The sequence below is a fragment of the Indicator indicator genome, chromosome 28, assembly GCF_027791375.1.
Source record: "Indicator indicator isolate 239-I01 chromosome 28, UM_Iind_1.1, whole genome shotgun sequence".
Classification (NCBI taxonomy): domain Eukaryota; kingdom Metazoa; phylum Chordata; class Aves; order Piciformes; family Indicatoridae; genus Indicator; species Indicator indicator.
This window is the reverse complement of record NC_072037.1, coordinates 7,041,927-7,061,969: the sequence shown is the minus strand read 5'-3', so window position 1 is coordinate 7,061,969 and position 20,043 is coordinate 7,041,927. Positions and strand designations below refer to the sequence as shown.

General features: G+C 46.9%; 1 protein-coding gene across 1 annotated transcript in view; it reads left to right on the top strand.

The window, feature by feature from the left end:
• Window positions 1-371: 371 nt before the first annotated feature.
• LMX1B (LIM homeobox transcription factor 1 beta) overlaps window positions 372-20,043 on the top strand; it is a 95,606-nt gene continuing 75,934 nt past the window's right edge. Inside the window, exons 1-2 of the mRNA XM_054393470.1 lie at window positions 372-510; window positions 790-976. Coding sequence (XP_054249445.1) covers window positions 372-510; window positions 790-976 — 326 coding nt within the window. The remainder of the gene's footprint in view (window positions 511-789; window positions 977-20,043) is intronic.

Here is a 20,043-nt window from a genome sequence, read left to right as displayed (position 1 = left end):
CGCCCGGCCCCGCCGCGCCGCTCCGCCCGGCCCGGCCCGGCCCCGGGAGGGCCCTCCGCGGAGGGCGTGGGGCTGCCGGCGAGCAGGTGACACCGCGGGCAGCCCGGCGCCGTCTGCGCGGCATGTGCGCGCCCGTGTAACGCGGGCAGCCCCCATGGGCAGCGGCGCCGGCTCCTTCCTCTGCCCCCCGTCTCTGGAAGTCCAGGCAGGAAACGCTCCTCATGTCTCCCAGATAAAAATAAAAGCGTCTCCCTCCTCCCGGCCGCAGAGTGCCCCCGAGCTCGGCCAGACGCGGGGCTGAGCCGTCCCCGTCGCCCGGCAGCGCTTCGTCCCGCCGCCCCGGAGCGCCGGGCCGCGCCGCCGCCTGCCCCATGGATATCGCAACAGGTCCCGAGTCCTTGGAAAGGTGCTTTACGCGGGGCCAGTCGGACTGCTCAAAGATGCTGGACGGTATTAAAATGGAAGACCACCCTCTGCGCTCGGGTCCGGCCACGTTAGGAGTGCTGCTGGGTGAGTTGCCGCTCGCTTCTCGGCTGTGCCAAAAGCAACCGCTCGGTGCCCGGGGCTACTTTCCGGCGGGGTCGACCGGGCTGCCGCGGGCTGCGGCCGCCGGGCGCGGAACTTCCCCACCGACGTTTGCGGGACGCGGGCTCGGTGGCGACCATTCCATCTCGATGTCACCGATCTGTGGGACCGGGGGGAGTGGGCCTGGGTCGGGTCGGGTCGGGGGAGACGGGCGAGGAAGTGGGGCCGGGGCAGGAGCTTCACACCGCTGTCTGCCGTTCGCAGGGTCGGACTGCCAGCACCAGGCCGTCTGCGAGGGCTGCCAGCGGCCCATCTCGGACCGGTTTCTGATGCGGGTGAACGAGTCCTCCTGGCATGAGGAGTGCCTGCAGTGCGCGGCGTGTCAGCAAGCCCTCACCACCAGCTGCTACTTCCGGGACCGAAAGCTCTACTGCAAGCAGGACTACCAACAGTAAGAGAGCGGGCGGCCCGCGGGGCTCGGCTCGGCTCGGTACGGCCCGGTCCGCCGGCGCGCTGCGCGCTCGGAGCGTGTTTCCGAGCGGGCCGCTGCCCGGAATCCGGCGGCGGAGCGGGGAAACGACGCGCCGGGGCCCGCGGCTGCGCGAGTGGCGGCCCCGGCGAGCGGGGACCCCGGGGCCGGGCGGGACTGGAGAAACTTGGAGCCACGGCGCCCGTCCCGAGCAGGGAGCTGCCCCTCGGCCCCTGGCGCTTGGACTCGCCACAGCCCGGGACGCGGCGGTGCCGTCGGAGGGGGCCGGCAGTGGAGGGGCGGCCCGTTACTGTTTGGCCCGGCGCTGCCCCGCTCGGCCCGGCCTGACCTGCCGCGGCTGTTGCAGCCTGGGCAGCACCGTGCTCGGAGCTGCCCTGCGGGGCCCAGAAGCGCACGGCTGGACCCGGCCTGCCGCCACCGCCCGTAGCCCCGGAGCCTCGCCGGGAGCGCCTCGCGGCCAGCCCCTGGGCACTGAGCCGCCGGCGGAGCAGTTCGACCGGTACCGGCTGCCGAGCGGCGGGGCCGTCATTGCGCTGCCGCGAGCCAGTCCTTCGGAGCCGGGTCGCGCCGCCGAGCAGCCGTCGGGCGCGTACGGTGCGCGGGCGGCCGCGGCGACGCCCGCGGGGCTCGGCCGCAGGGATTGGCGCCGGCCGAGCCTCTGCGGCCGGCCGTGGCAAGAGGAGCCGGCGCTGGCCCAGGCCCGGCCGCTGGCCGCGCTTTTTCCTTCGGCTTTCTCCCCAAATGTCAGGCTTTGTCGGGAGCTGCCCCCCCGCCGCGCCGCGGCCCTGCGCGGAGACAGAACCCCTGCCCCGCGCCGCGTTTGTCCTCCCCTGCAGAAGCCCACTTCATGCTTGTCACCGAAATTGAGGATCTTTTTTGTGCCGGGAGGGGGGCGAACATGGGCACTTCAATCACTACGACATAATACGGCTCTGCTAGAAGTCTGGCAACAAACAAAGAACAACAACTATTGGTTTGCATCAACTTTTGTCAGGCATTCAGCAGGCTTCCAGAAAGGCCTGAAGTGGCTTAGTGGCAACAATGTGCATTTCATAGCTACAGCATGAAAATCCATCTCCATGGAAACTGGTAGTAAATGCTAACATGACATGCTGAGTATAAATATTGTTAGGGTTATAACTCTTGTATAAATGGCCCAGATAAATGTCCCCCTGTTTAGGAATTACAACAAAACGTGTTATTTCATACTGCAGCCCTCACCAGTATGTTACCAAAGAGTCTTCTGCAGGCCTGGATGCTTCCCATGAAAATATCCCAGAGCTTGTCTTCATGGGCTGCTGTGGTCCAGCCCTGCCTGGGCTGGGGCTGCAGCTCGGGCTGTGTGCCCTCAACCCCTCTGCAGGGACCGTGTCCACAGAGTTTTATCTGTTCCTTCCACACAAGACAAACCACCCCTGCTAGCTGTAGATCAGAGAAGCTTCTGCCTCTGTAGGTAGTGCTACCTTAGGTATTTTTGTTAATTAGGAAAGAGTTTAGAAGTCTTTAGCTTACCTAAAACCCCCATTATTTGGCAATGTACATATTTACGTTAATTACTAACAAATGTACCTTCTAAGTTCCACCTTCAGTTACTGTAAAATGAGTGATTTTGCTTTGTGACTTAAAAAACAGGATCATAGACTATGGCTTTGTCAAAAACAAAAATACATTTCTGACTGAAAATAGAAATGTCACCACTTCAGAACTTTCTTAATTATCAAAGGTGCCCAATTGTATAAGGGGGAAATGGGGTAACCAGGCTGACGAGCAATAAAAAGATATCAACATGTTAGCCTTTGTTGAATCTCAGCACCTAGTGTGACATGACATGGTAACCTGCTGTGCGTGCCCCTAAGGACTGACAGCAGCAGCAGCTTGGGGAAAGGGGAGGGAAGACACGGTAAATCAGAATTTGTTTTCTCTGAAATTTTATTAGCCCCAAAGAGCAAACATGTGAAACTGCTCGGACGCTGTTTGTCTGCTTTCCTGCCTGCTGCCTTTGAGTCGTGGAGAAATATTCTTTTATGGTGGCTAAAGGGTAAAAATAGCTGTTTGTAGATGGAGGCAGCTCTCATGGGCTATGCGATGCAGATGATCAGTTTCATCAGGAAGAGTGTGGAGGGAGGAGTGGAGCCAGGAGCAAGTTGTGCAAGTCCCCTCAGCGTGCTGGTCCAGCCTTCGTCCTGCGGTGTAGCGTGCCGGGGGTGTAAAACTCTGTGCTCAGTGCTGCCGACGGGGGAGATGGAGCTGGGTCACTGCAGAGGGAGACCAGTATCAGTCAGATCAGATGCTTTTTGTTATCCTGAGTCCTGTTTACAGGTCCTTGGGAAAAAAAAAAAAAAAAGGAAAAGAGAGGAGAATAAAGATTATTTAAATATCTTAGTTACTGAAATTGGCTTTAAATAGATTTTTCTGTACATATAATGTAATTTAAAGGTCAGATTTCTCCAGAGCTCCCAGGACTATAATCAAGTGCTGTGTGTATATCTTTAGAAAACTGGTGTCTCGTCTTTCTAATGAAAGCAAGCTTCTGATGGGTCAGATATCAGACCTTAAACCTTTCACTGGGTCAGGAATGATCACTGCCCATCCTTGGGTGAGGGCATTTTACATTAGGGAGAAGGGTGAAAACAGTTTTCTTTCTTTCTTTTCTTTCTTTCTTCCTTTTTTTTTTCCCTTAAAAAAAGTTGGCTGTTTGAAGCTAGCCCTCTGCTTGGAATGTTAGAATAAATCCTGGGGGAGATGGATTAGTGGCCCAAGCACAGTATGAAGTAGTCAAAGGTGGCTGATAAGTGTAATTTATCACAAAAATATCATCAGTACCTCGGTGGGACCAGTGGGACAAGCTCTGCATGTATTTTAGGCACTTTTTATACAAGAGATTCAAAGACATTTTTGCTTGAATATGTCCTGATCTTGTGATTCAGTACAAAGTACTTATTTTGCTAGAATTTCAGATTTTGAGGGTCACAGGTACATTTGATTGCAAGGATTTTAAGGGGAAAAAATAGACTAGGACAATGGCATCAAGGAGGCTGGCTCTCACAAGCCCAACTAAAACAGAATCGCTTTGATTTTAATGAGGGCTCTGCCAAATTGCAGAATTGTTGCATGTTTGGAATCTTGTGCTCTTTTTTTTAATTTTTTTTTTCTGTAAAAGTTTCTTTTCTGACAAACCGAAATCTTCAGAATGAATGTTTATAAAAAATAGGGGTGTTGTGGTAGTTTATATTCTGGATCTTTGCTTAAACGAATTTATTTATTGTGCCACTCATAACAGTGCTTCCTGCCATAAAACATTAATAATTATAAATATTACATTTCTTTCCCATTTGTATATTTTCTCCTTTCTTTCTTTTTTTTTTTTTTTTTCCTGATTGTGCTTTTCTGGTTTGTTTCTATCTCACTACTCAGTGTTACATAACAATTTGCCCTACTTATTGCTGATATTAAAAAAAAATTACATGCTATGAAAAATAACTGTTTCATACTACATATTTCATATGCAAGAAATGCACATAATTTCTAAAAATGCTCCCTATTCTTATTCTGGAAATGAAGGCTGTAAAAGAGGCCATTTATTTGAGGGGTAGAAGCAAGCAATCACAGTTGCCATTCCATCATTTTTCATGTTTTGTTTAAGGTGGGAAGGAGAAATATTTAGATCTTTGTTACATTCTCCGAGATATGTCAGGCTTATTGTTTCTGTTGTTTCTGGATGCTGTTTAAAAAAGACTTACTGTCTATTTCTGGTGTGCTTTTATTTTGTTCTTCAGCTTGGACCCCTTTCTGGTCAGTGGCTGGGCTGATTTTTTGTGCATAATCAGCTCGGAGCAGTGTGTACCTCACAGGGAGGGAAGGGAAAGCTGCGGAGCCTCATTGCTGTAGGGAAACGATATCCTCTCCAGATTCTGGAAATTCTTTTACATATATATAACACTGAAGCTAACCTTTCCCAGCTTAGTTGTATTTTGTATTCTAACTATGACAAAAGCTTCCTACTAGTAAATGCCTCTTGTTTTTGGGAATGTTACTTTTCTTCTAGAGAGAGCAAATGCGTGTCTGTCGTGAGTGCACAGGCTCTGGAATGTAGGCAGGACCCGAGGTGCAGGAGGTGACTTGAGCTCCCAGATTCTGTTCTGTGCAGAATGGGTGATCACTATTGCTAACAAAGATTTTTTTTCTTCTTCTTCTTTTAACGGAGAGCACCAGACGTGTCCTTATGCTCAAGAGAACTCTGCAGCCTTGTGCCGAGCAGTGGTGTCCCCTCCACTCTGCTCGCCTCTTGTGTCAGCCTTGTGCCTGTGTCATTAGGAAGCGGTATAAAAGCTGACTTGAAAACGAGAGATGAGAAGTAGCCTAAGCACATGCCCAGGACATGGAGTAATGATTAAAGTTATGTCATCCACTAAAAATGCTTTTAAAAGTTGCTGAAATGCTGTGGTGTTTTTGCTGAAAACCCAGCCAGCCCTGCGCTATCGGGCACATCAGCCTGATCAGGAGTTCTCTGTATGCTCAGCCTTTCATAGCGCCTCGAAACAGTTCCAAAAGTGGGATGTTGAGGAAACGTAGCTGTTATTTCTGTTGATGACGTCAGCAGAGCAGCGGCGATGGGGCAGAGCCCCTGCCGGTCCCCCCTTGCCAGCAGGGATCCATCTCTGCAGCACGATGGGAGGCTGCAGGGCAGAGAACGGCGCCGGCCACGAGCTGGTTCCATGCTAGGCTGAGTCAGTACTAATGGGGATCTGGATCTGGAGTGGAACGTGCTTTAAGAATTTGGGGAGACATTTTGGTTTTCAGCTACAATCATGGTAACCTTTCTGGACAAAATAATTGCCGTGATAATACATAATTTGCACTAATCCATGGTAGAAAATAATAGGGAGGATCCTTTTGCAGTGCAGGCAGTATGCAATTAGATTAATAAGAGGATAATTTATAATGCTCAGCTACTAACCTGAGAGAAAAATAACGAGTACATTTGAAATACACTGCAAAATTTCTTCACTGAAATATAAACCAAATGGGAGTATTTTGTGTTCTTTTCAGAAACTGTGCCTATTATTTTTTGGCCTAAACTTTTGAGCTGCTTCAAAGAAGTACATCACATCTTTTCAGCTACCAGTAATATATCATAATAAAATAGCTGGGTTATAATGGCTCTTCTTAGACTAATTATGTTAGTAGTGTATTTCAGTCGTAAAGATATACCCCTCCTGCCCCCATTGTGGAGCAACCTGTAAAGCCTGGTATGTTTCAAAATGCTCACTGGTGAGCTTGGAAGGTGGGTGTATATTTAGTAACAAGTAGAGGCTGCTTGATTTAGATATCCAGCAGAAAAAGGAGTGTGCTTTTCATAAGGCAGCTCTGATTTTTGTTTTTCATTCCAGACAAAATTTGAATTTATACTAAATCTACTACTTCTTCTTGTAGCAGGAATTAATTTAATTTTATTTAATCTCTCCTTCTCCTGGAATGAAGAGCAGAGCAGATACAGTAAATTGTTAGGGGAGAGCTTGAGTTCCTTGCTTGCTCGGCGTGGAAGTCAGTGGGAGGTTGCAGTGCACACCAGCAGCCGGGGCCCTCCACGTTGTGGGGAAACCCACAGTGGGAGCCCCAGCACTGGGGAATGAGGGGGTGACAGACACACGTCTGTCCACCTCCCACCCCATCACACAGACACAGGACCCACAGATGTCTGCAGACAGGCTCAGTGGGGTGGTTTGGGAGAAAAGAGTGAGTTTGTTAAAATGCTCCATTTTTCTAGGGGCAGGGAAGGATATGGTCTGTCTGTCTGGTCTGCACAGCCCTCCTTGTGCTCTTCAGTGCTTGTGGCAGCTCTCGAAGAATGTGTTGTGTAAATACAACAGCAATATTTTGTGATAATATCAGAAAGGGATTTTCTGCTGCTTGGTCTGCCTTGGGCCGTGTCACAAGTTGCATAAAACACAGATTCACAGAAAGGCTGTGGATTTTAAACCCCAGTAAGATGGGAAAGGACCGTTACAGTATCCACTGTAAAGCCTGTACTAGATCAAAGAACAGACATACATTAAAACTAGGGGTAAATGCTACTTTTTGCCTACGTTGGGTTTTTTCTTTTATTTTTTTTCCCCTCTGCATGATGTGTCATGTTACTGCTAAAGTGAAGTAAGAAAGCAAGTAAATAAATAAATCTGTGAAGGGAATTGTGCAGTAATCTCCAGTAAAGGTAAACAATCTGGGTATTGCTCTTGGATGGTTTAGTGTGGTAGAAAGGGGGTTTTGGCATGATTTGGGGGATGATTGCATTACTCACAAGGCAAAGATTGACTCATCATGAAATGACAGTTTCTTGTTCGTTACAAAATATAAAAACTTCACATTTGTTCTGAAACAAAGAGTAAGATCAGTTAAAAGTAACAATGTGAGTTACTTTATGTTTAGAGGGGTGGAAAGAGGAACAGAAATTTCCTTTCAAGTGAATTGGAATAAATATATCAAGTGGGTAGGGAATGAATCAAATGCACACCTTGTGGACTATATAATTGTGGTATGCTGTATCTAAAGCTGTGAATCAGAACTGGGTTTTTTGTTGTTTGTATGATGAAAAAAGTATTAATTTTATTTTAGAAAGCAGAGGTGTTTTCTGAGTTAAGAGTTAAAAAAATGTAACAGGGAGGTAAGATTATTTTGCAGCAGTGGGAGCTTTAACAGCTCTGGTAACGTTTAGGGAAGGAGATACCACTTTTCTGTGTTAAAAAAGCAAGTAAAAAAAAATGTGACCAACTTCATATCTAATTTGAAGTAAATGTGGAAAGTAAAGCCAGACTTCTGAGTTAGAGAATAAGGCCACAAGAGAGAAAAAAATGTCAATACTAATACTTCTAAGGTAAAATGAGGTGAGTTTTGGTTTTAAATGTAATGCTCTTTAGGGTTTATAAGATGCATGTTAATATAGATCCAAATCTTGCATGCTTTGTTCAGGCAAATTATTCACTGTTTCTAAATGCCTCTTTAAATTCTGCATAAAACTGAGGCAGATCTTTAACTTTTGTTTTCTTTAAATGCTAGCTGTACTTTTACTTTAAGTTCCTGGACATGCTTTCACCAGGCTGATATTCCTCAAACAAAATACTGCCTTGCTCTTGTTTAACTTTTTGGTGCATCTGCTTTGAATGTATCTTGACAAACTTGTCCAATCATCTAACGCAGTCACTGGGATCAGAGCCCAGCCCTGGCACCAGTGGACACTGGGGAAGAGTGGGGCAGGTAATTGTGCTGCAGGGGACGTGAGGAGTAGACAGGGACTTGTGCTCCCTGGACCTGAGCAGGCTGTTCTCACAGCAGCCATTTTGCAAAACAGATTCTGGTTGATCCCAAACAAGTTACTGATGATAAATATTTTCTCCTTTCATCTGACTAACACACACAGAGAATATTTGTTGCCATGGCCCTTTATTGGATGCTAAATATCCCTCATAAGTTGAAAGCACCACGTGTGTCGTATTATGCAATCTTGATGCTGCCTATGTAGAAGTAAAACCCTTGAAATGAAGTATCTTGTATGCAACGTTAGGTATCTGTCTGGAGAAGGTAAAACATTCAGAAGGTAAAACTGTCTGGAGAAGGTAAAACATTCAGGTCAGTATTACCAGAGGACACCAGGATCTGTTACACCAATTTATCTGGACCGAGATGGAAATGCTGAACCCACCTGCGACGCTCACACACCACTGGGGTATTTCACTCACCTTTCAGAAACTATTTGCCTGTGGGCAACTGAGCAAGTAGACATTTGTGAGATTGTATTACAGTAAAGGCGTTGTTAATACTATTAATTCCAGTTTGTTATTTTGTTGGGTTTGAAATTTTACAGTAATCTTTACAGCTGCAGCAGAGCTGCTACGGCAGAAATGGATTAAATGCCCTTAATAACGACATAAACAAGGAGTAACCCATTTCTTGGGAATTTTATAAGGGTTTATACTCTGATGTTCCTGCAACAAGGAAGTACATTTTCAGAGAACACTTGTCATGGACATCATTTGCTTTGCTTCCAAAATGCCGTATATTTTTTTAATATGCACAAAATAATTTTCCTTTGCAAATGCTGGCATGGAGAACTGTGGACATGCAATTCTGATCGACTTTGGTGAGGGCCCTCTTCACTCATCAAAGGGTACAGTTTGGCTCTTGGTTTTACTGTGATCAGTGTATTATTTATCATGTACAAGAGTGCATGTACACTCTCCCAGTAACAGCTAATGGAATTTGTGTGCACATGCTGAGGACAAAGCCTCTTGGTAGCTATTAGAAGTTAGCTGCCATGGGGTTTGTTCCTGCCTGTAGCCTGAACCACCATTCGCTGATTACAAAAACAAAACCCAAAAACCAAAAAAAGATTAGGCCACATCAGTAATGCTTTTTTTTTTCAGTCATTACTTTTATTGTGGCTTATTTTTATCATAGGATGCAAGAAAAATTGAATGAGCAGAAGGAATTATTAATACTGTTTTAAAGCATTTCTAATCACAGCCAGTGGTTACTCCTACTTCTCTCAGACTGATAGAAGTATCATCGTTTCTCAGAGTAGTTTCTCTTTACAAATGGAGCACTGGTGCCTTCCTGGTGTGTTAGTGAGGAAGCACATTTCTTAGGGAAGGTGGATATGGCTGGTGGAGCTGGGGACAGCATCTGCTTTCCAGAGTTGGGGCTTGGCTGGGCACTGCTGCCTGCCCCAGCTGGTCTCACTGGGAGCTCTGCGGTACAGGACCTTTGGGCTGCAGCATGATACCTGCCAGAACTCATTAGTGAGAAAGGTTACAGTTCTCATTAGTATCCACTCCACAGAACAGTTGTTTTCAACCTGTGGGACCCTGTCCTTTGACATCATCAGCTTGCCTACAGCTAGCAGTTTTCTGTCACCTGATAGAGCTGTTCCTGCAGCTTCCCAATGGAAGCAGCTTCTCTGGTTTCTGATTTTTTTTCTCTCATGTCACAACTTTAATCTAGTTTCATGGGGGGATGCTGGTGTGCATGCCAAGGTTTCTTTTGACAGTACATTTGAAATGAGACAAATATTTAATTCTGTATCATTCAAAGAGGTTTATTGGCAAATAACAATAAAGCACTATAGGGAATCATGAAACCAAGACAAAAAATGCAAAACAAAACATTGAAATGACCGCAGAAGAGACAAGCTACCTTTGCTTGGGGCGAAACATTGGTACAGTAAAGTCCAGCTGTAGGTGACAGTCTGGTAGCCCCAGCGTATCTACTCAGTATCTCCTACAGATGTTCTTTTGTTGTTGAAGGTCTGTGCTGAGGCATCTCCAGTGCAGCAACACCTCAGCTATTGGTGTTAGTGGTGCTGTGTGCTCAGTTCTGCGGTAGACCTTGTCTGGGATTAGGCCAACCTGCCCAGCTCTTGAGATGCATCATGAGCTTTCAGATGCTTGGGAGGCATGGGAGAAGTACCAGGCACTGTGGGGAGCTGTGGGAAGGTGGTGAGAAGTGGGGAGCAAGGACTCAGCTCCCTAAGTCCCACCATAGACACATAGGCTGGAGCTGGTCAGGCATACAGCCCTGTTTCCACCTCAGGGACTTCTTCCAGCAGCTGGGGATCCAGTTTACCTGGTCCATGCTCCCTGCCAGTGGAATGACATATTCAGGATATGGGAGCTGTGCGGACCCCACTTGTGAGCTCACAAGGGTCCAAAGCCGTGGACTGGCTTTTCCTGAATGCGGTGAGTGACCAGGAGCTGAAGGAGGAGAGTGAACTGGGGTTCCTCTGTGTGGGATGGGGTCAGGTAGGTTGATTACCTGTTCAGGTGGATCTGCCTGGACATCAGGAGGTTGGCATTTCTGAATTTTCAGGAGAGAAAGAGCCGATCCTCCCCACCTGCCTATAATCATGGTTTGCAGGCTGAATATCCACCCCATGAAGGTTTGTACGTACTTGCATGCTCGAGTCAGTACTTATCTGTTACAATTTGAGAGCTATCTTCAGAGTCCCGGTGCATGCGGCGGGCTGTGAGTGCTCACACCGCTTGGTAGCACATTCCTCCTGCAGCAGTCACCAGTGCTGGGAACACTCCCTGCGTGGAGGGCTGGCACTGCTGGTTTGTGGGCCCCAGTGGGGGCCTGAGCCAGCAGATCCCTGCTTCCAGAGCTCCCATGAGTAATGCCACTGAAGCCAGTTGCCCTGGCATGCAGTGGCTTGCAGTGCCATGTAAGGTCAGTTTACTTACCTGGCAGCAAGTGTCTTGAGAGAGCTGGGGAGAGCTGCTCACTGAAGTTCTGGGGATGGGGGTCTTTGAAGGTGAAACCCACCCTAGACAGAAGTTATAGTTAACATTGTGAGTTGTCTTTGCAGCTGGATCTTGGCTTCATCTGATGACAAGTTTCATATGTGGAGCATGACCCTATGGGTCAGCTCCCACTCACACTAGAGCTGCTGCAGACAGCGTGGTGGGACCCTATGTGAACATCAGTACCAGCAGTGAGGCTTTAGTCCCATTCCTTCATGAAGCAGTTTGACAAAGCCAAGCGTGTGCTCTTCACTCTGCTGCTGGCTCTGTGGTCCTCTGCAAGCCACTTGGCTTCTCTGTGCCTGTGAACGCACTGGGGAGATGCAAATAGTGTGTTTCAAGTGCTTCCCAGGCCATTAATGATTACGAGTCCAGAGTGAGAAAGGAACAGTGAACAAGACCTGCCTCTGCAGAGGTCAAGGCAAAGCCAGTCTGCCCTCAGCCCCAGTGAATGAGTTTTGCATATTGTGTGCCACTCTCTTGAAAACTTAACAGAAAACGTTTTTCTGAAGTGACTCGATGCTATTTTATTACATGTCAGTCTGGGCTTTATTACACAAAACCAATCACAGACACAGCATCTCTACTTTGTGACAGTGACAGGCCACTAGGGAAGGCTCAGTGGAATTTGGGTGATTAAAGCAATACAGAGAATGGTCCCCCAAGCTACCCTGATAGTAGGATTTGCATTCAGGTCTGGGAAAGGAGAAGTGAAGAGGCTCCAGGACTGCTGCTGGCCCTGTGGATGAGGGTGCAGGCCCTGCTGTGGGGGCAACCAGGACCTGGGTGCCATCTCAGGCTGCTGAGGCTAAGTAGTGGCTGTTGTTAGATGTCCCCAGCACCTGCTGCCATGAGGGAACTGGAGTGATCCTTCATGTGCTTGTAGAGCTCAGGTTTGACATCCTGTGCAGCTCTCTTAGCTGTGCTGCTGCCATGGTGCCCCTTTCCAGCTGTCCCCTCTGGAAAGGAACAATGGGTGCAGGGATGGCAGCACCTGTTTGTCATCACTGTGGGCAGCTGTGTGCATCTGCTGCATGCTCATGTTGTGCCACCCAGAGTTGGGCAGCTCCTGTCCTGTGCTCGTGGGCTCTGGCCAAGCAAGAGTCTGCTCTGCAGTTAGGTAGGGATTCCAGTGCCAAGAGCTGGCTGAAAGCCTTGCTGCAGTGCCAGTGGCTCTGCATGCCTGGCAGCACCCACAGCCTCAGCCTGGGTCTTCACACCCTGTTTCTCCTTGAGGTCTCAGGAGGAAGAGCTCTTGTGTTCTGGGGCATCGCTGTGTCCCGCAGGCAATTACCTTTTCTGTCAGCCAGACGCACAGAAGCTCTGCACTATCTGGATCCTTTCTCACTTTTATTTATTTATACACACATGAGAAATTATTTACTTCATTTAGCAGCATTTTCCCAAGCTGCAAGGAAGCTGTCTGCACATTTTCTGGTGAGAGCAAGAAGGGGTGGCAGTCAGAGTGTTGTAGCCATGTGCAGTTTGTGCCTCTTGCAGCTTTTGCATCAGCGCTGGTGCTCAGAGCAGATACTGCCATGTCCTGCCTGTGCCTTTCACTTTGTGTGTGAGAAGAAAATCAACACTCCTTTTTAACAAATGAGATGCAGTGATGAGAGCACTTGTAGCACAAAAGGCAGGTTATTGTCAAGAGCAATTTATGAAAAGCTTTATGAGTACAAATGGAGTAAAACTATTTGAGGGAGTAAACGGCATGTGAAAAGTTGCAGCGATGCTATCTCTACTTGGTATCGTTGGTTTGAACCTGCCAGGCTTGGTGGTTGGAGCTCCAACAAACAAGTGATTCAGCTGATGGGAGTAGAGAGCGTTACAACCAGCAGCTACTTCCCTAATGGAGGGGCAGGCAGAATCCACTGCTGGGGGGCTCTGGCCTCCCAGTGCTCCACTCTGGGTACGCCTGGCTGTCACAGTCCTGGAGGAGCTGCAGTGGGAGGACAAGGCATGGAAGAGGCGGAGTGTGTATTTTGGCAGCAGCTTTTTGTCCTGTGCTGGAGGCTGCATGGCCTTTATGAGGTGCCTGATCTCCTGGGTGGGTGTCATGAGCTGGGGGGAGCAGTTGGTGCTTTGGGGCTGTACAGCTCCTGCCAGCTTGGTCCTTGGTGTCATGCTGCCTCAGTCTCACTACCCATGCCCGGGCCAGTTCCCCAGCATGGGTTTGTGGGTGTGGAATAAATTATCCTAGATGGCGCCTGCATTAATTTTATGTGGGAGAATCTCCAGAGATTCCAGGGCAATTACAGGAAGAGCAGCCTTGCCCCATCCAGACATGGAAGAGATGGAAGGACTCAGTGGAGCAGCATGCTGGCCATGCCTGCAGGCTCCCTGTGGCCACCTGCCCAAGGCATCCTTCGTGGCAGAGGCCAGAGCAAGGTGGTCTATGGTCCCATACATGACCATGCTCCATGGCTGGCCAAGAGTGATGGACCAAGTGCTGGGTAGTGGTAGAGTTTGCTGTGCTGACCCATATCTTACAGAAAGGTTGGAAGACAAGCCCAAGGCAAGCAAGCTGTCTTCATTTCACCCATGTCTATGAATATTGGTTGTCTAGCATAATTGAAGCCTGTTCCATTTGTGGCTTTTTTTTTTCTTACTTAAAAATTCAGCTCATATTTTGGCAAGGGTTTGTCTGAGTGCGTAGCGGATACATTCAATGACAAGAGCTATAACATTCAATTTGTTGGATGCCACAATTAAACCTCAGCTTTTTCACCCAGCCATCTGAAAGCCAATTGTGAGTTGTCACTCAAGCAAGAATACACACAAACAAGGGCAGTACATAGCCCCAGATCCTAACAATGTGATTTTCATCGCCTTACCAGTCTTTGGGGAGTCTTCAGCTTCCATCTGGAAGTACCTTCAACCCTCTCCAGCTACAGATCCTGAAATAGCTAGAACAGAGAGAAAACCAAAATTACATGGAGTTTATTGCCATTTCAGAAGGAAGAAAGTGTTTGAAAAAGTTTATTCAGGAAGCCAGGGGAAGTTAAGTGGGAGACATTTGCCATTTCATCAGTCTGCTGGTGATAGCCATTCATGTCATAAATGGCTTGTGTCATTTGATGCCAAAAATAACACAATTTTCCTCCCCAAAGGCCTATAGGGTTTTTTTGCAATAAATGTTTATTTGTTAATAATATACTTTAAACAACCCAGTCTTGACCTCAAGTCTCCAAAAGAATCCATCTTCTCTCTGAAAAATCCTACCAAGTTTGTGTAATTTTTTCTGGGAAGGTGTAATTGATGGCGCAGTGAAGGGTCGTGTGTTTGCTTTAACTACTGCAGCTGCGTGGATTAACTGTTTATAAGGGCCTACTGTGCTTTGAATGGTGACTTTCTTAGATTTCAGGCTTTAGTTGACAGCACTTCCTAATGGCTCCTTGGATTTGCTTAAGTTTGATCAGTAAAAATAAATTTCTGTGCTTAGCTCGCCCATTGTTCCTTCCTCATAGCTGCTTTGAAAGCTTTTAAAGCTTCACTTGTAGGAGCTGGGTTGCACTGAGTAGCCTCCACCCTGCAGCATCTCAAATGGGCATGGCCAGGACGACTACCTGACAGCTGAGCAAGGGCTGATCTTACTCCACATCTCCTGTGGGTTTCAGAAAAAATGGAAGAGGAATTGGGGTGCAAATAGACTGTATGCAACATTTTTTGACAGGATGTCTCTGGAGGCTAACACAGAACTGGCAGGTATCAAATATGTGTGATTAAATATTTGAAAAGCTAATGAAGGATTTTGTAAATATGCATAATGTAGAAACTGTTGTTTTGAGAGGAAATAGTAAGTCAGGTAATTAATTTCAACTGTGTTGCACTGTTTTGAAATTGTCATCCCAAAACCTGGAGTTAGATTTCCACTGGCAAAGTGTTTGTGGACTGCCAGTGACAAGTGATCAGCAGCCCAGTAGTGTAACAATTGTCTTTTCACTAAATTGCCAACTACCACTGATTTAACCAATGTTAAATCACGTTTCTCAGCTGGTTTTGTTCTGCCATCAACCACTCTGGTCTTTTTTCTCTTTAAGATTTTCTTGCATACCTCTGTTAAAAAAGGTTAGTATTAGGACATTTGTGAGGATTTTTTTCTTTTTGTTAATGTAAATTTGTAAATGAAATTTTGTAAACTTTTTTTTTTTAAGAACTCTGGAGGACTTCTTTAAGATCATCTGAGTTACAGGAGAGCATTATAGATTTAATTTCTCACAGCATTTCAGCTTAAAGTGCTAGTTTGTTCTCAGTAAAACAGGCTCTTGGATAAAATAAGGAAGAGTATGTGAAACATGAAAAGATTTTTTTTTTCTTTAAACTTTTCAGAATTGCAGAGCTAAATTGTTTGGATAAAATGCACACTCAGGTGCTTCGTGTAAAATTTGGTTTAGTGGCACTCTGGCACTAAATGGCACTAGTCCTTTACTGGGAATATGTTTGTAGTTTATTAACTGTGACAGTTAGATGACACTTTAAAAAATACATAATTTGAGAAGCATATCTACTAGTTTGTGCTGTAACCCTGCCTGAATGAGGTGGCTAATTTTGCTCAGTCTCTTCAGTAGCTATTTACAAGGTAAAGTTACATGCACAACTGGTTAAGAGCTGGGGGGCCCTAGGGTGACTGAACTGTGTGGTGAGTGCTCATTTACTTCCCAGAGGCATTTTCTGGGGCAATCTGGGCCACAGTAACCTGAGCAACTCTCCTGTACTGCCAAAGGCTTGGCTAATCTTTGTGTCCATTTGGATTTTTGCTGGACAGGCTTCCTGACCTTCCATTTAGCCTTTGTTGGATTAGTCCTATTAAAGCAAGATCGCATCCAATCTCTCTTTCCCAAACTGAAAATATTTGGAAAATAGCTTTATAACTTTGCATGGTTTCCAGCTCTTCTGCTGATTCTGGCTCTGCTGGGGAGTTTGAGTCAGACCAAATAGTCCTGCTACTGCTCGGTGATGGCTGATCCCTGCCAGGTGCCAGCTGCAGGCAGAGCTGTCTGGGCGGGGGGGAGAGCCACCATGCCCAGGGAAGTGGCAGGGAGGGCATCTCATCCTGTCTTTTTTGGCCTTGATGCTTGTGAGTGCTGGGCTGCAGGTGTGCACACAGAGCAGTGTGGTGCACAGATGGGCACGCACAAGGGAGTGCCCATGCTGTATGGTGAGCATGTGCAATATGGCAGTGGGTGGCACATGTGGTGTGCAATGTTGCACCACCGGCACGGATGACAACTTGCCCTTCCTGGTCTGTCACCCAGTTGTGAGGACGGTGGTCTCTTTTGGCTGGGGTGTCTTGGGGAGGTTGGGAGCTGTGCTTAGCGTGCCCAGGGCAGGTGCATGCTCATGATGCAGCCACACAGGTGACCATCTGCGTGTTCTCCAGGGACAACATCAGCAGAACCACTTCCTCTACACCAGGGTTCAAGGTTTTCTGATCAAGCAGGGCCTCCTGTGCTTCTCCTCTCTCCCCACAAGAGAGTACTGTGAAAACCTCATGTGTGCCATCTCAAGCCTTCCTCCTGGGCACAGAAGAGCTTCTGTACTGGCAGGGCTCTTCTGGTCACCCTGGCCTGTGTGACAAGGGCTGGATCCTGACCTGCTCGTGGTTGAACCCACAGCATAGCATGGCAGTTCCTGGGCACCATGTCGGGCACGCAGGGCATGCAGACACTGAGGCTCCCTGACTTGCCCCTCCAGGCTCTGGTGAAGTTTCTTCTGATTAACTCTGGCTGTGTGCAGTGATTCATGCTATCAGCAGCCGCCGCCTGTTTGTGAAACCAAAAAGAAACAACCTGAAATTGGCTGAAAGTGAAACAGTTGTGTTACTGAGGCTGATATAGATTTGCCCTTCTAAGGGGATACTAAAAGTCTCCCTTTGTTTGTTGTACAGGGACATTTTTTAGTCTTTTTGCCAGCTTACTTTGGTATTAAAGCAACTGACATAACATTTAGCTTTATCCTTGTGCAAGAGCACTCGGGCTAATTAATTCAGTAACTCTTTTGACCTTCTGATTAAAAGTTCACAACAGATGCTGTTTCTCCACAGACACTACCATCCTTCAGGATCCTTCACCATTCATTTATTATGAGCATAGCTGTAGTATGGATGCCTTGCATCTTTGTGCCCTTATATTCTTGTAATAGCTAACATTAACAAAGTTAAATGGACAAATGAACAAGAGAAAGAGAAGAAAAGCAAAGCAGCAATTAAATGTAACTTTTCATCATGAAAAGGATTTCACTGGTTTATCTTCTAATAAGATTATGTCACTGACACAAGTACCTAGGAGCCCTTGATTGACAGCCTCCTGTACTTTTATCAGGCAGTGTGACACTAAACCTCAGGGCCTTTTGTCCGATAGAGTGAGCTCACGGAAACTTGCCATCCTAATCCCCTTATTCATGTCAAGCACAGAAAAGAAGTCCTGATCAGATGGCACCTTACAACAGTGTCACCTCCACCCCCTCGTCACTGGATGGACATGGGACATCTCCTGCTTTGTTTGGTGTTTCTGCTGTGCTCCATCAGAGCCGAGCTGCTGACTGCAGTATTACCCAGCCCTGCACTCAGTTCCTGGGAGCTGAGACTGTTGCCTGGCTGTCATCTATCCTGTCCTGCACTGCCCTGCGTGACGAGCGTTTATGTCCTGCTTCCATCCTGGGGGAGCTGGGTATGTGGTGCAGAAAAATCCCAGGAAGATGGTAGGAGGATTCACAGGCTAACTTTTTTTTGTTTGGATTTTCTTTTTGTTTCTCTACAGGAGGTAAGGCTTTTGAAGGAAATACTTCCATTTATATCATGTATGTAAGACCAAGTAGTGAAGTGTATCACTAAGCTGCTTCAAACCTTCCATCCAGGAAAAAAAAAAACAAAACAGAGTAAGTGGAACTCAGGAAAACCTCTCCTTTCAGAAACAGAGAATCAATATGCAAAACTCTGGTTTTGCTTACTGGTTACTGTTATTGGGTGTAATACTTCCCAAAGCTCAGAACAGAGTTTTATGTCCTCTTCAAAGTGTGGGTGCTTCTAGAATTCCCTCCTAAGTGTTGTGGAAGTCAGCAATTCATCCCCGTCGCTGGTATTATAAGTTTCATAGCTCCGGCCCTTTCTTAGTTGTAGGAATTCCTTTGTGCGTATCCCTGCGGTAACCTATTTCAACTAGGGGTTCCCTGTGGTGCTTTATTTACTTGTCCAACTGTTTGGAAGTCTGTTAGTCTAAAGATCAGATGCTCTGAAACAAATCTTATTACTTTAACCAGCTCTGCAAATTCTTCTTTCTCCATTTTTATTGACTTCTCTTCAGCTAGAACTAATACACATGCAGCAGGTGGGCAAGTATGTCTCTCAAAGTTTAGCCTCTCACATTTAACATGAGAAACTATAAATCTTTTTGTTTTCCTTGGAAAATGTGGGAAACCACAGGTATTTGAAGAGTTGCCTCCTTGGTGGATTTGTGAAGTTTATACTGGTTGCTGTAATTTTTGAAACAGGAGTCTGGGAAATTTTCAAAGAACTCTGCATTCTGGGCAACAGACTCATTGTTGTGTTGTGTTTTTGTTTTGTTCTGTTTTGTTTTTTTTCTTCTGTTAAGTATTTTTTTTCCAGGCTGTAATCAAAAAGAAGGGAATGGGAAAGTTTTTAAGATTTGTTTCCTTTTATCCAGCCTGGCACTCCTGGTGAGATACTGCACAAAACTTCCTTCAACTCATCTGCCACAAGCTGGTTCAGTCGGCAGCACTCACCAGTCCTAGTTTTAGAAGGTGTGTTCTGCTCCTCTGTATTTCTCATCTCTATGCACATTTCAAAAGTAATTTTAGATGTTAAAAGTCAGTTCTAATTAAATGTTTTAAGAAATTATCTTCCAGGAATTCCCCTTTCTCCTCCCTGCCAACCCCCCCCCCCCACCGCCCAGTCTCCTGGCGACCTCATGCTCCCCAGTTGGAGCACACATCTCAACTTCAGGAGATGCTTATGTCTCTTGTGGCACTTTCCTCCAGCAGATATCAAAGTCCTTTGCAGAGTGACCTGCCCAGGGTTCCTGCAGGCTGGGGCCTGTCCCAGGCTCTCTCATCCTGGGACACGCTGTCTCTTCCCATGTCTCCTGAGGACCAGGCTGCACCAGGAGTCAGGATGGGAAAGTTCTCTTGTCTGGGGTGTGCAGAGCAATTCGCTGCTGCTTTGCCAGGATTTGGTTTTCCACCTTAAGCACTAGTGGCTGCCATCACACAGTTCAAACAAGGGAACATACACCCTGCCTTGTTGTGGAAAAACCAGCAAGGGAAGGGACCTACAAGGTAGTAGCTTTCCTTCAGCAGAGTGTGTTTGCTTTAAACACACAGCTCTGCTCAGATCTTGGAATCAGGTATCAGTTTGGCAGAGGTTTCTGCAGCAAGGACGGTGCTGGAGGTAGTGAGCTGAAAACTGTGTGAAATATGCAGCTAATCAGTGAGGCTGGCAGAGGAGTCCATAAAACGTCTGTAAACTTTTAAGGTCAGTCAGCTAATAGGTGAAGTGCAGCAGACAGTGTGATGTCAGGGTGTGCTTGGGGACAAAGTTCAGTAGAACTGTAAATGGCTGTCAAATTGTCATCAGACTTTCAGAGAAAGCCTCCCTGAAATGCACAAGCAGGAGTATTTTAACATACTGGAAATCATTAACTGCAGACCAAAGTGATGTGCTACAGGGTTGTGTATATTTCAGCAAAGGTAACTGCAAAAAGCAATCTGAGATCCCAC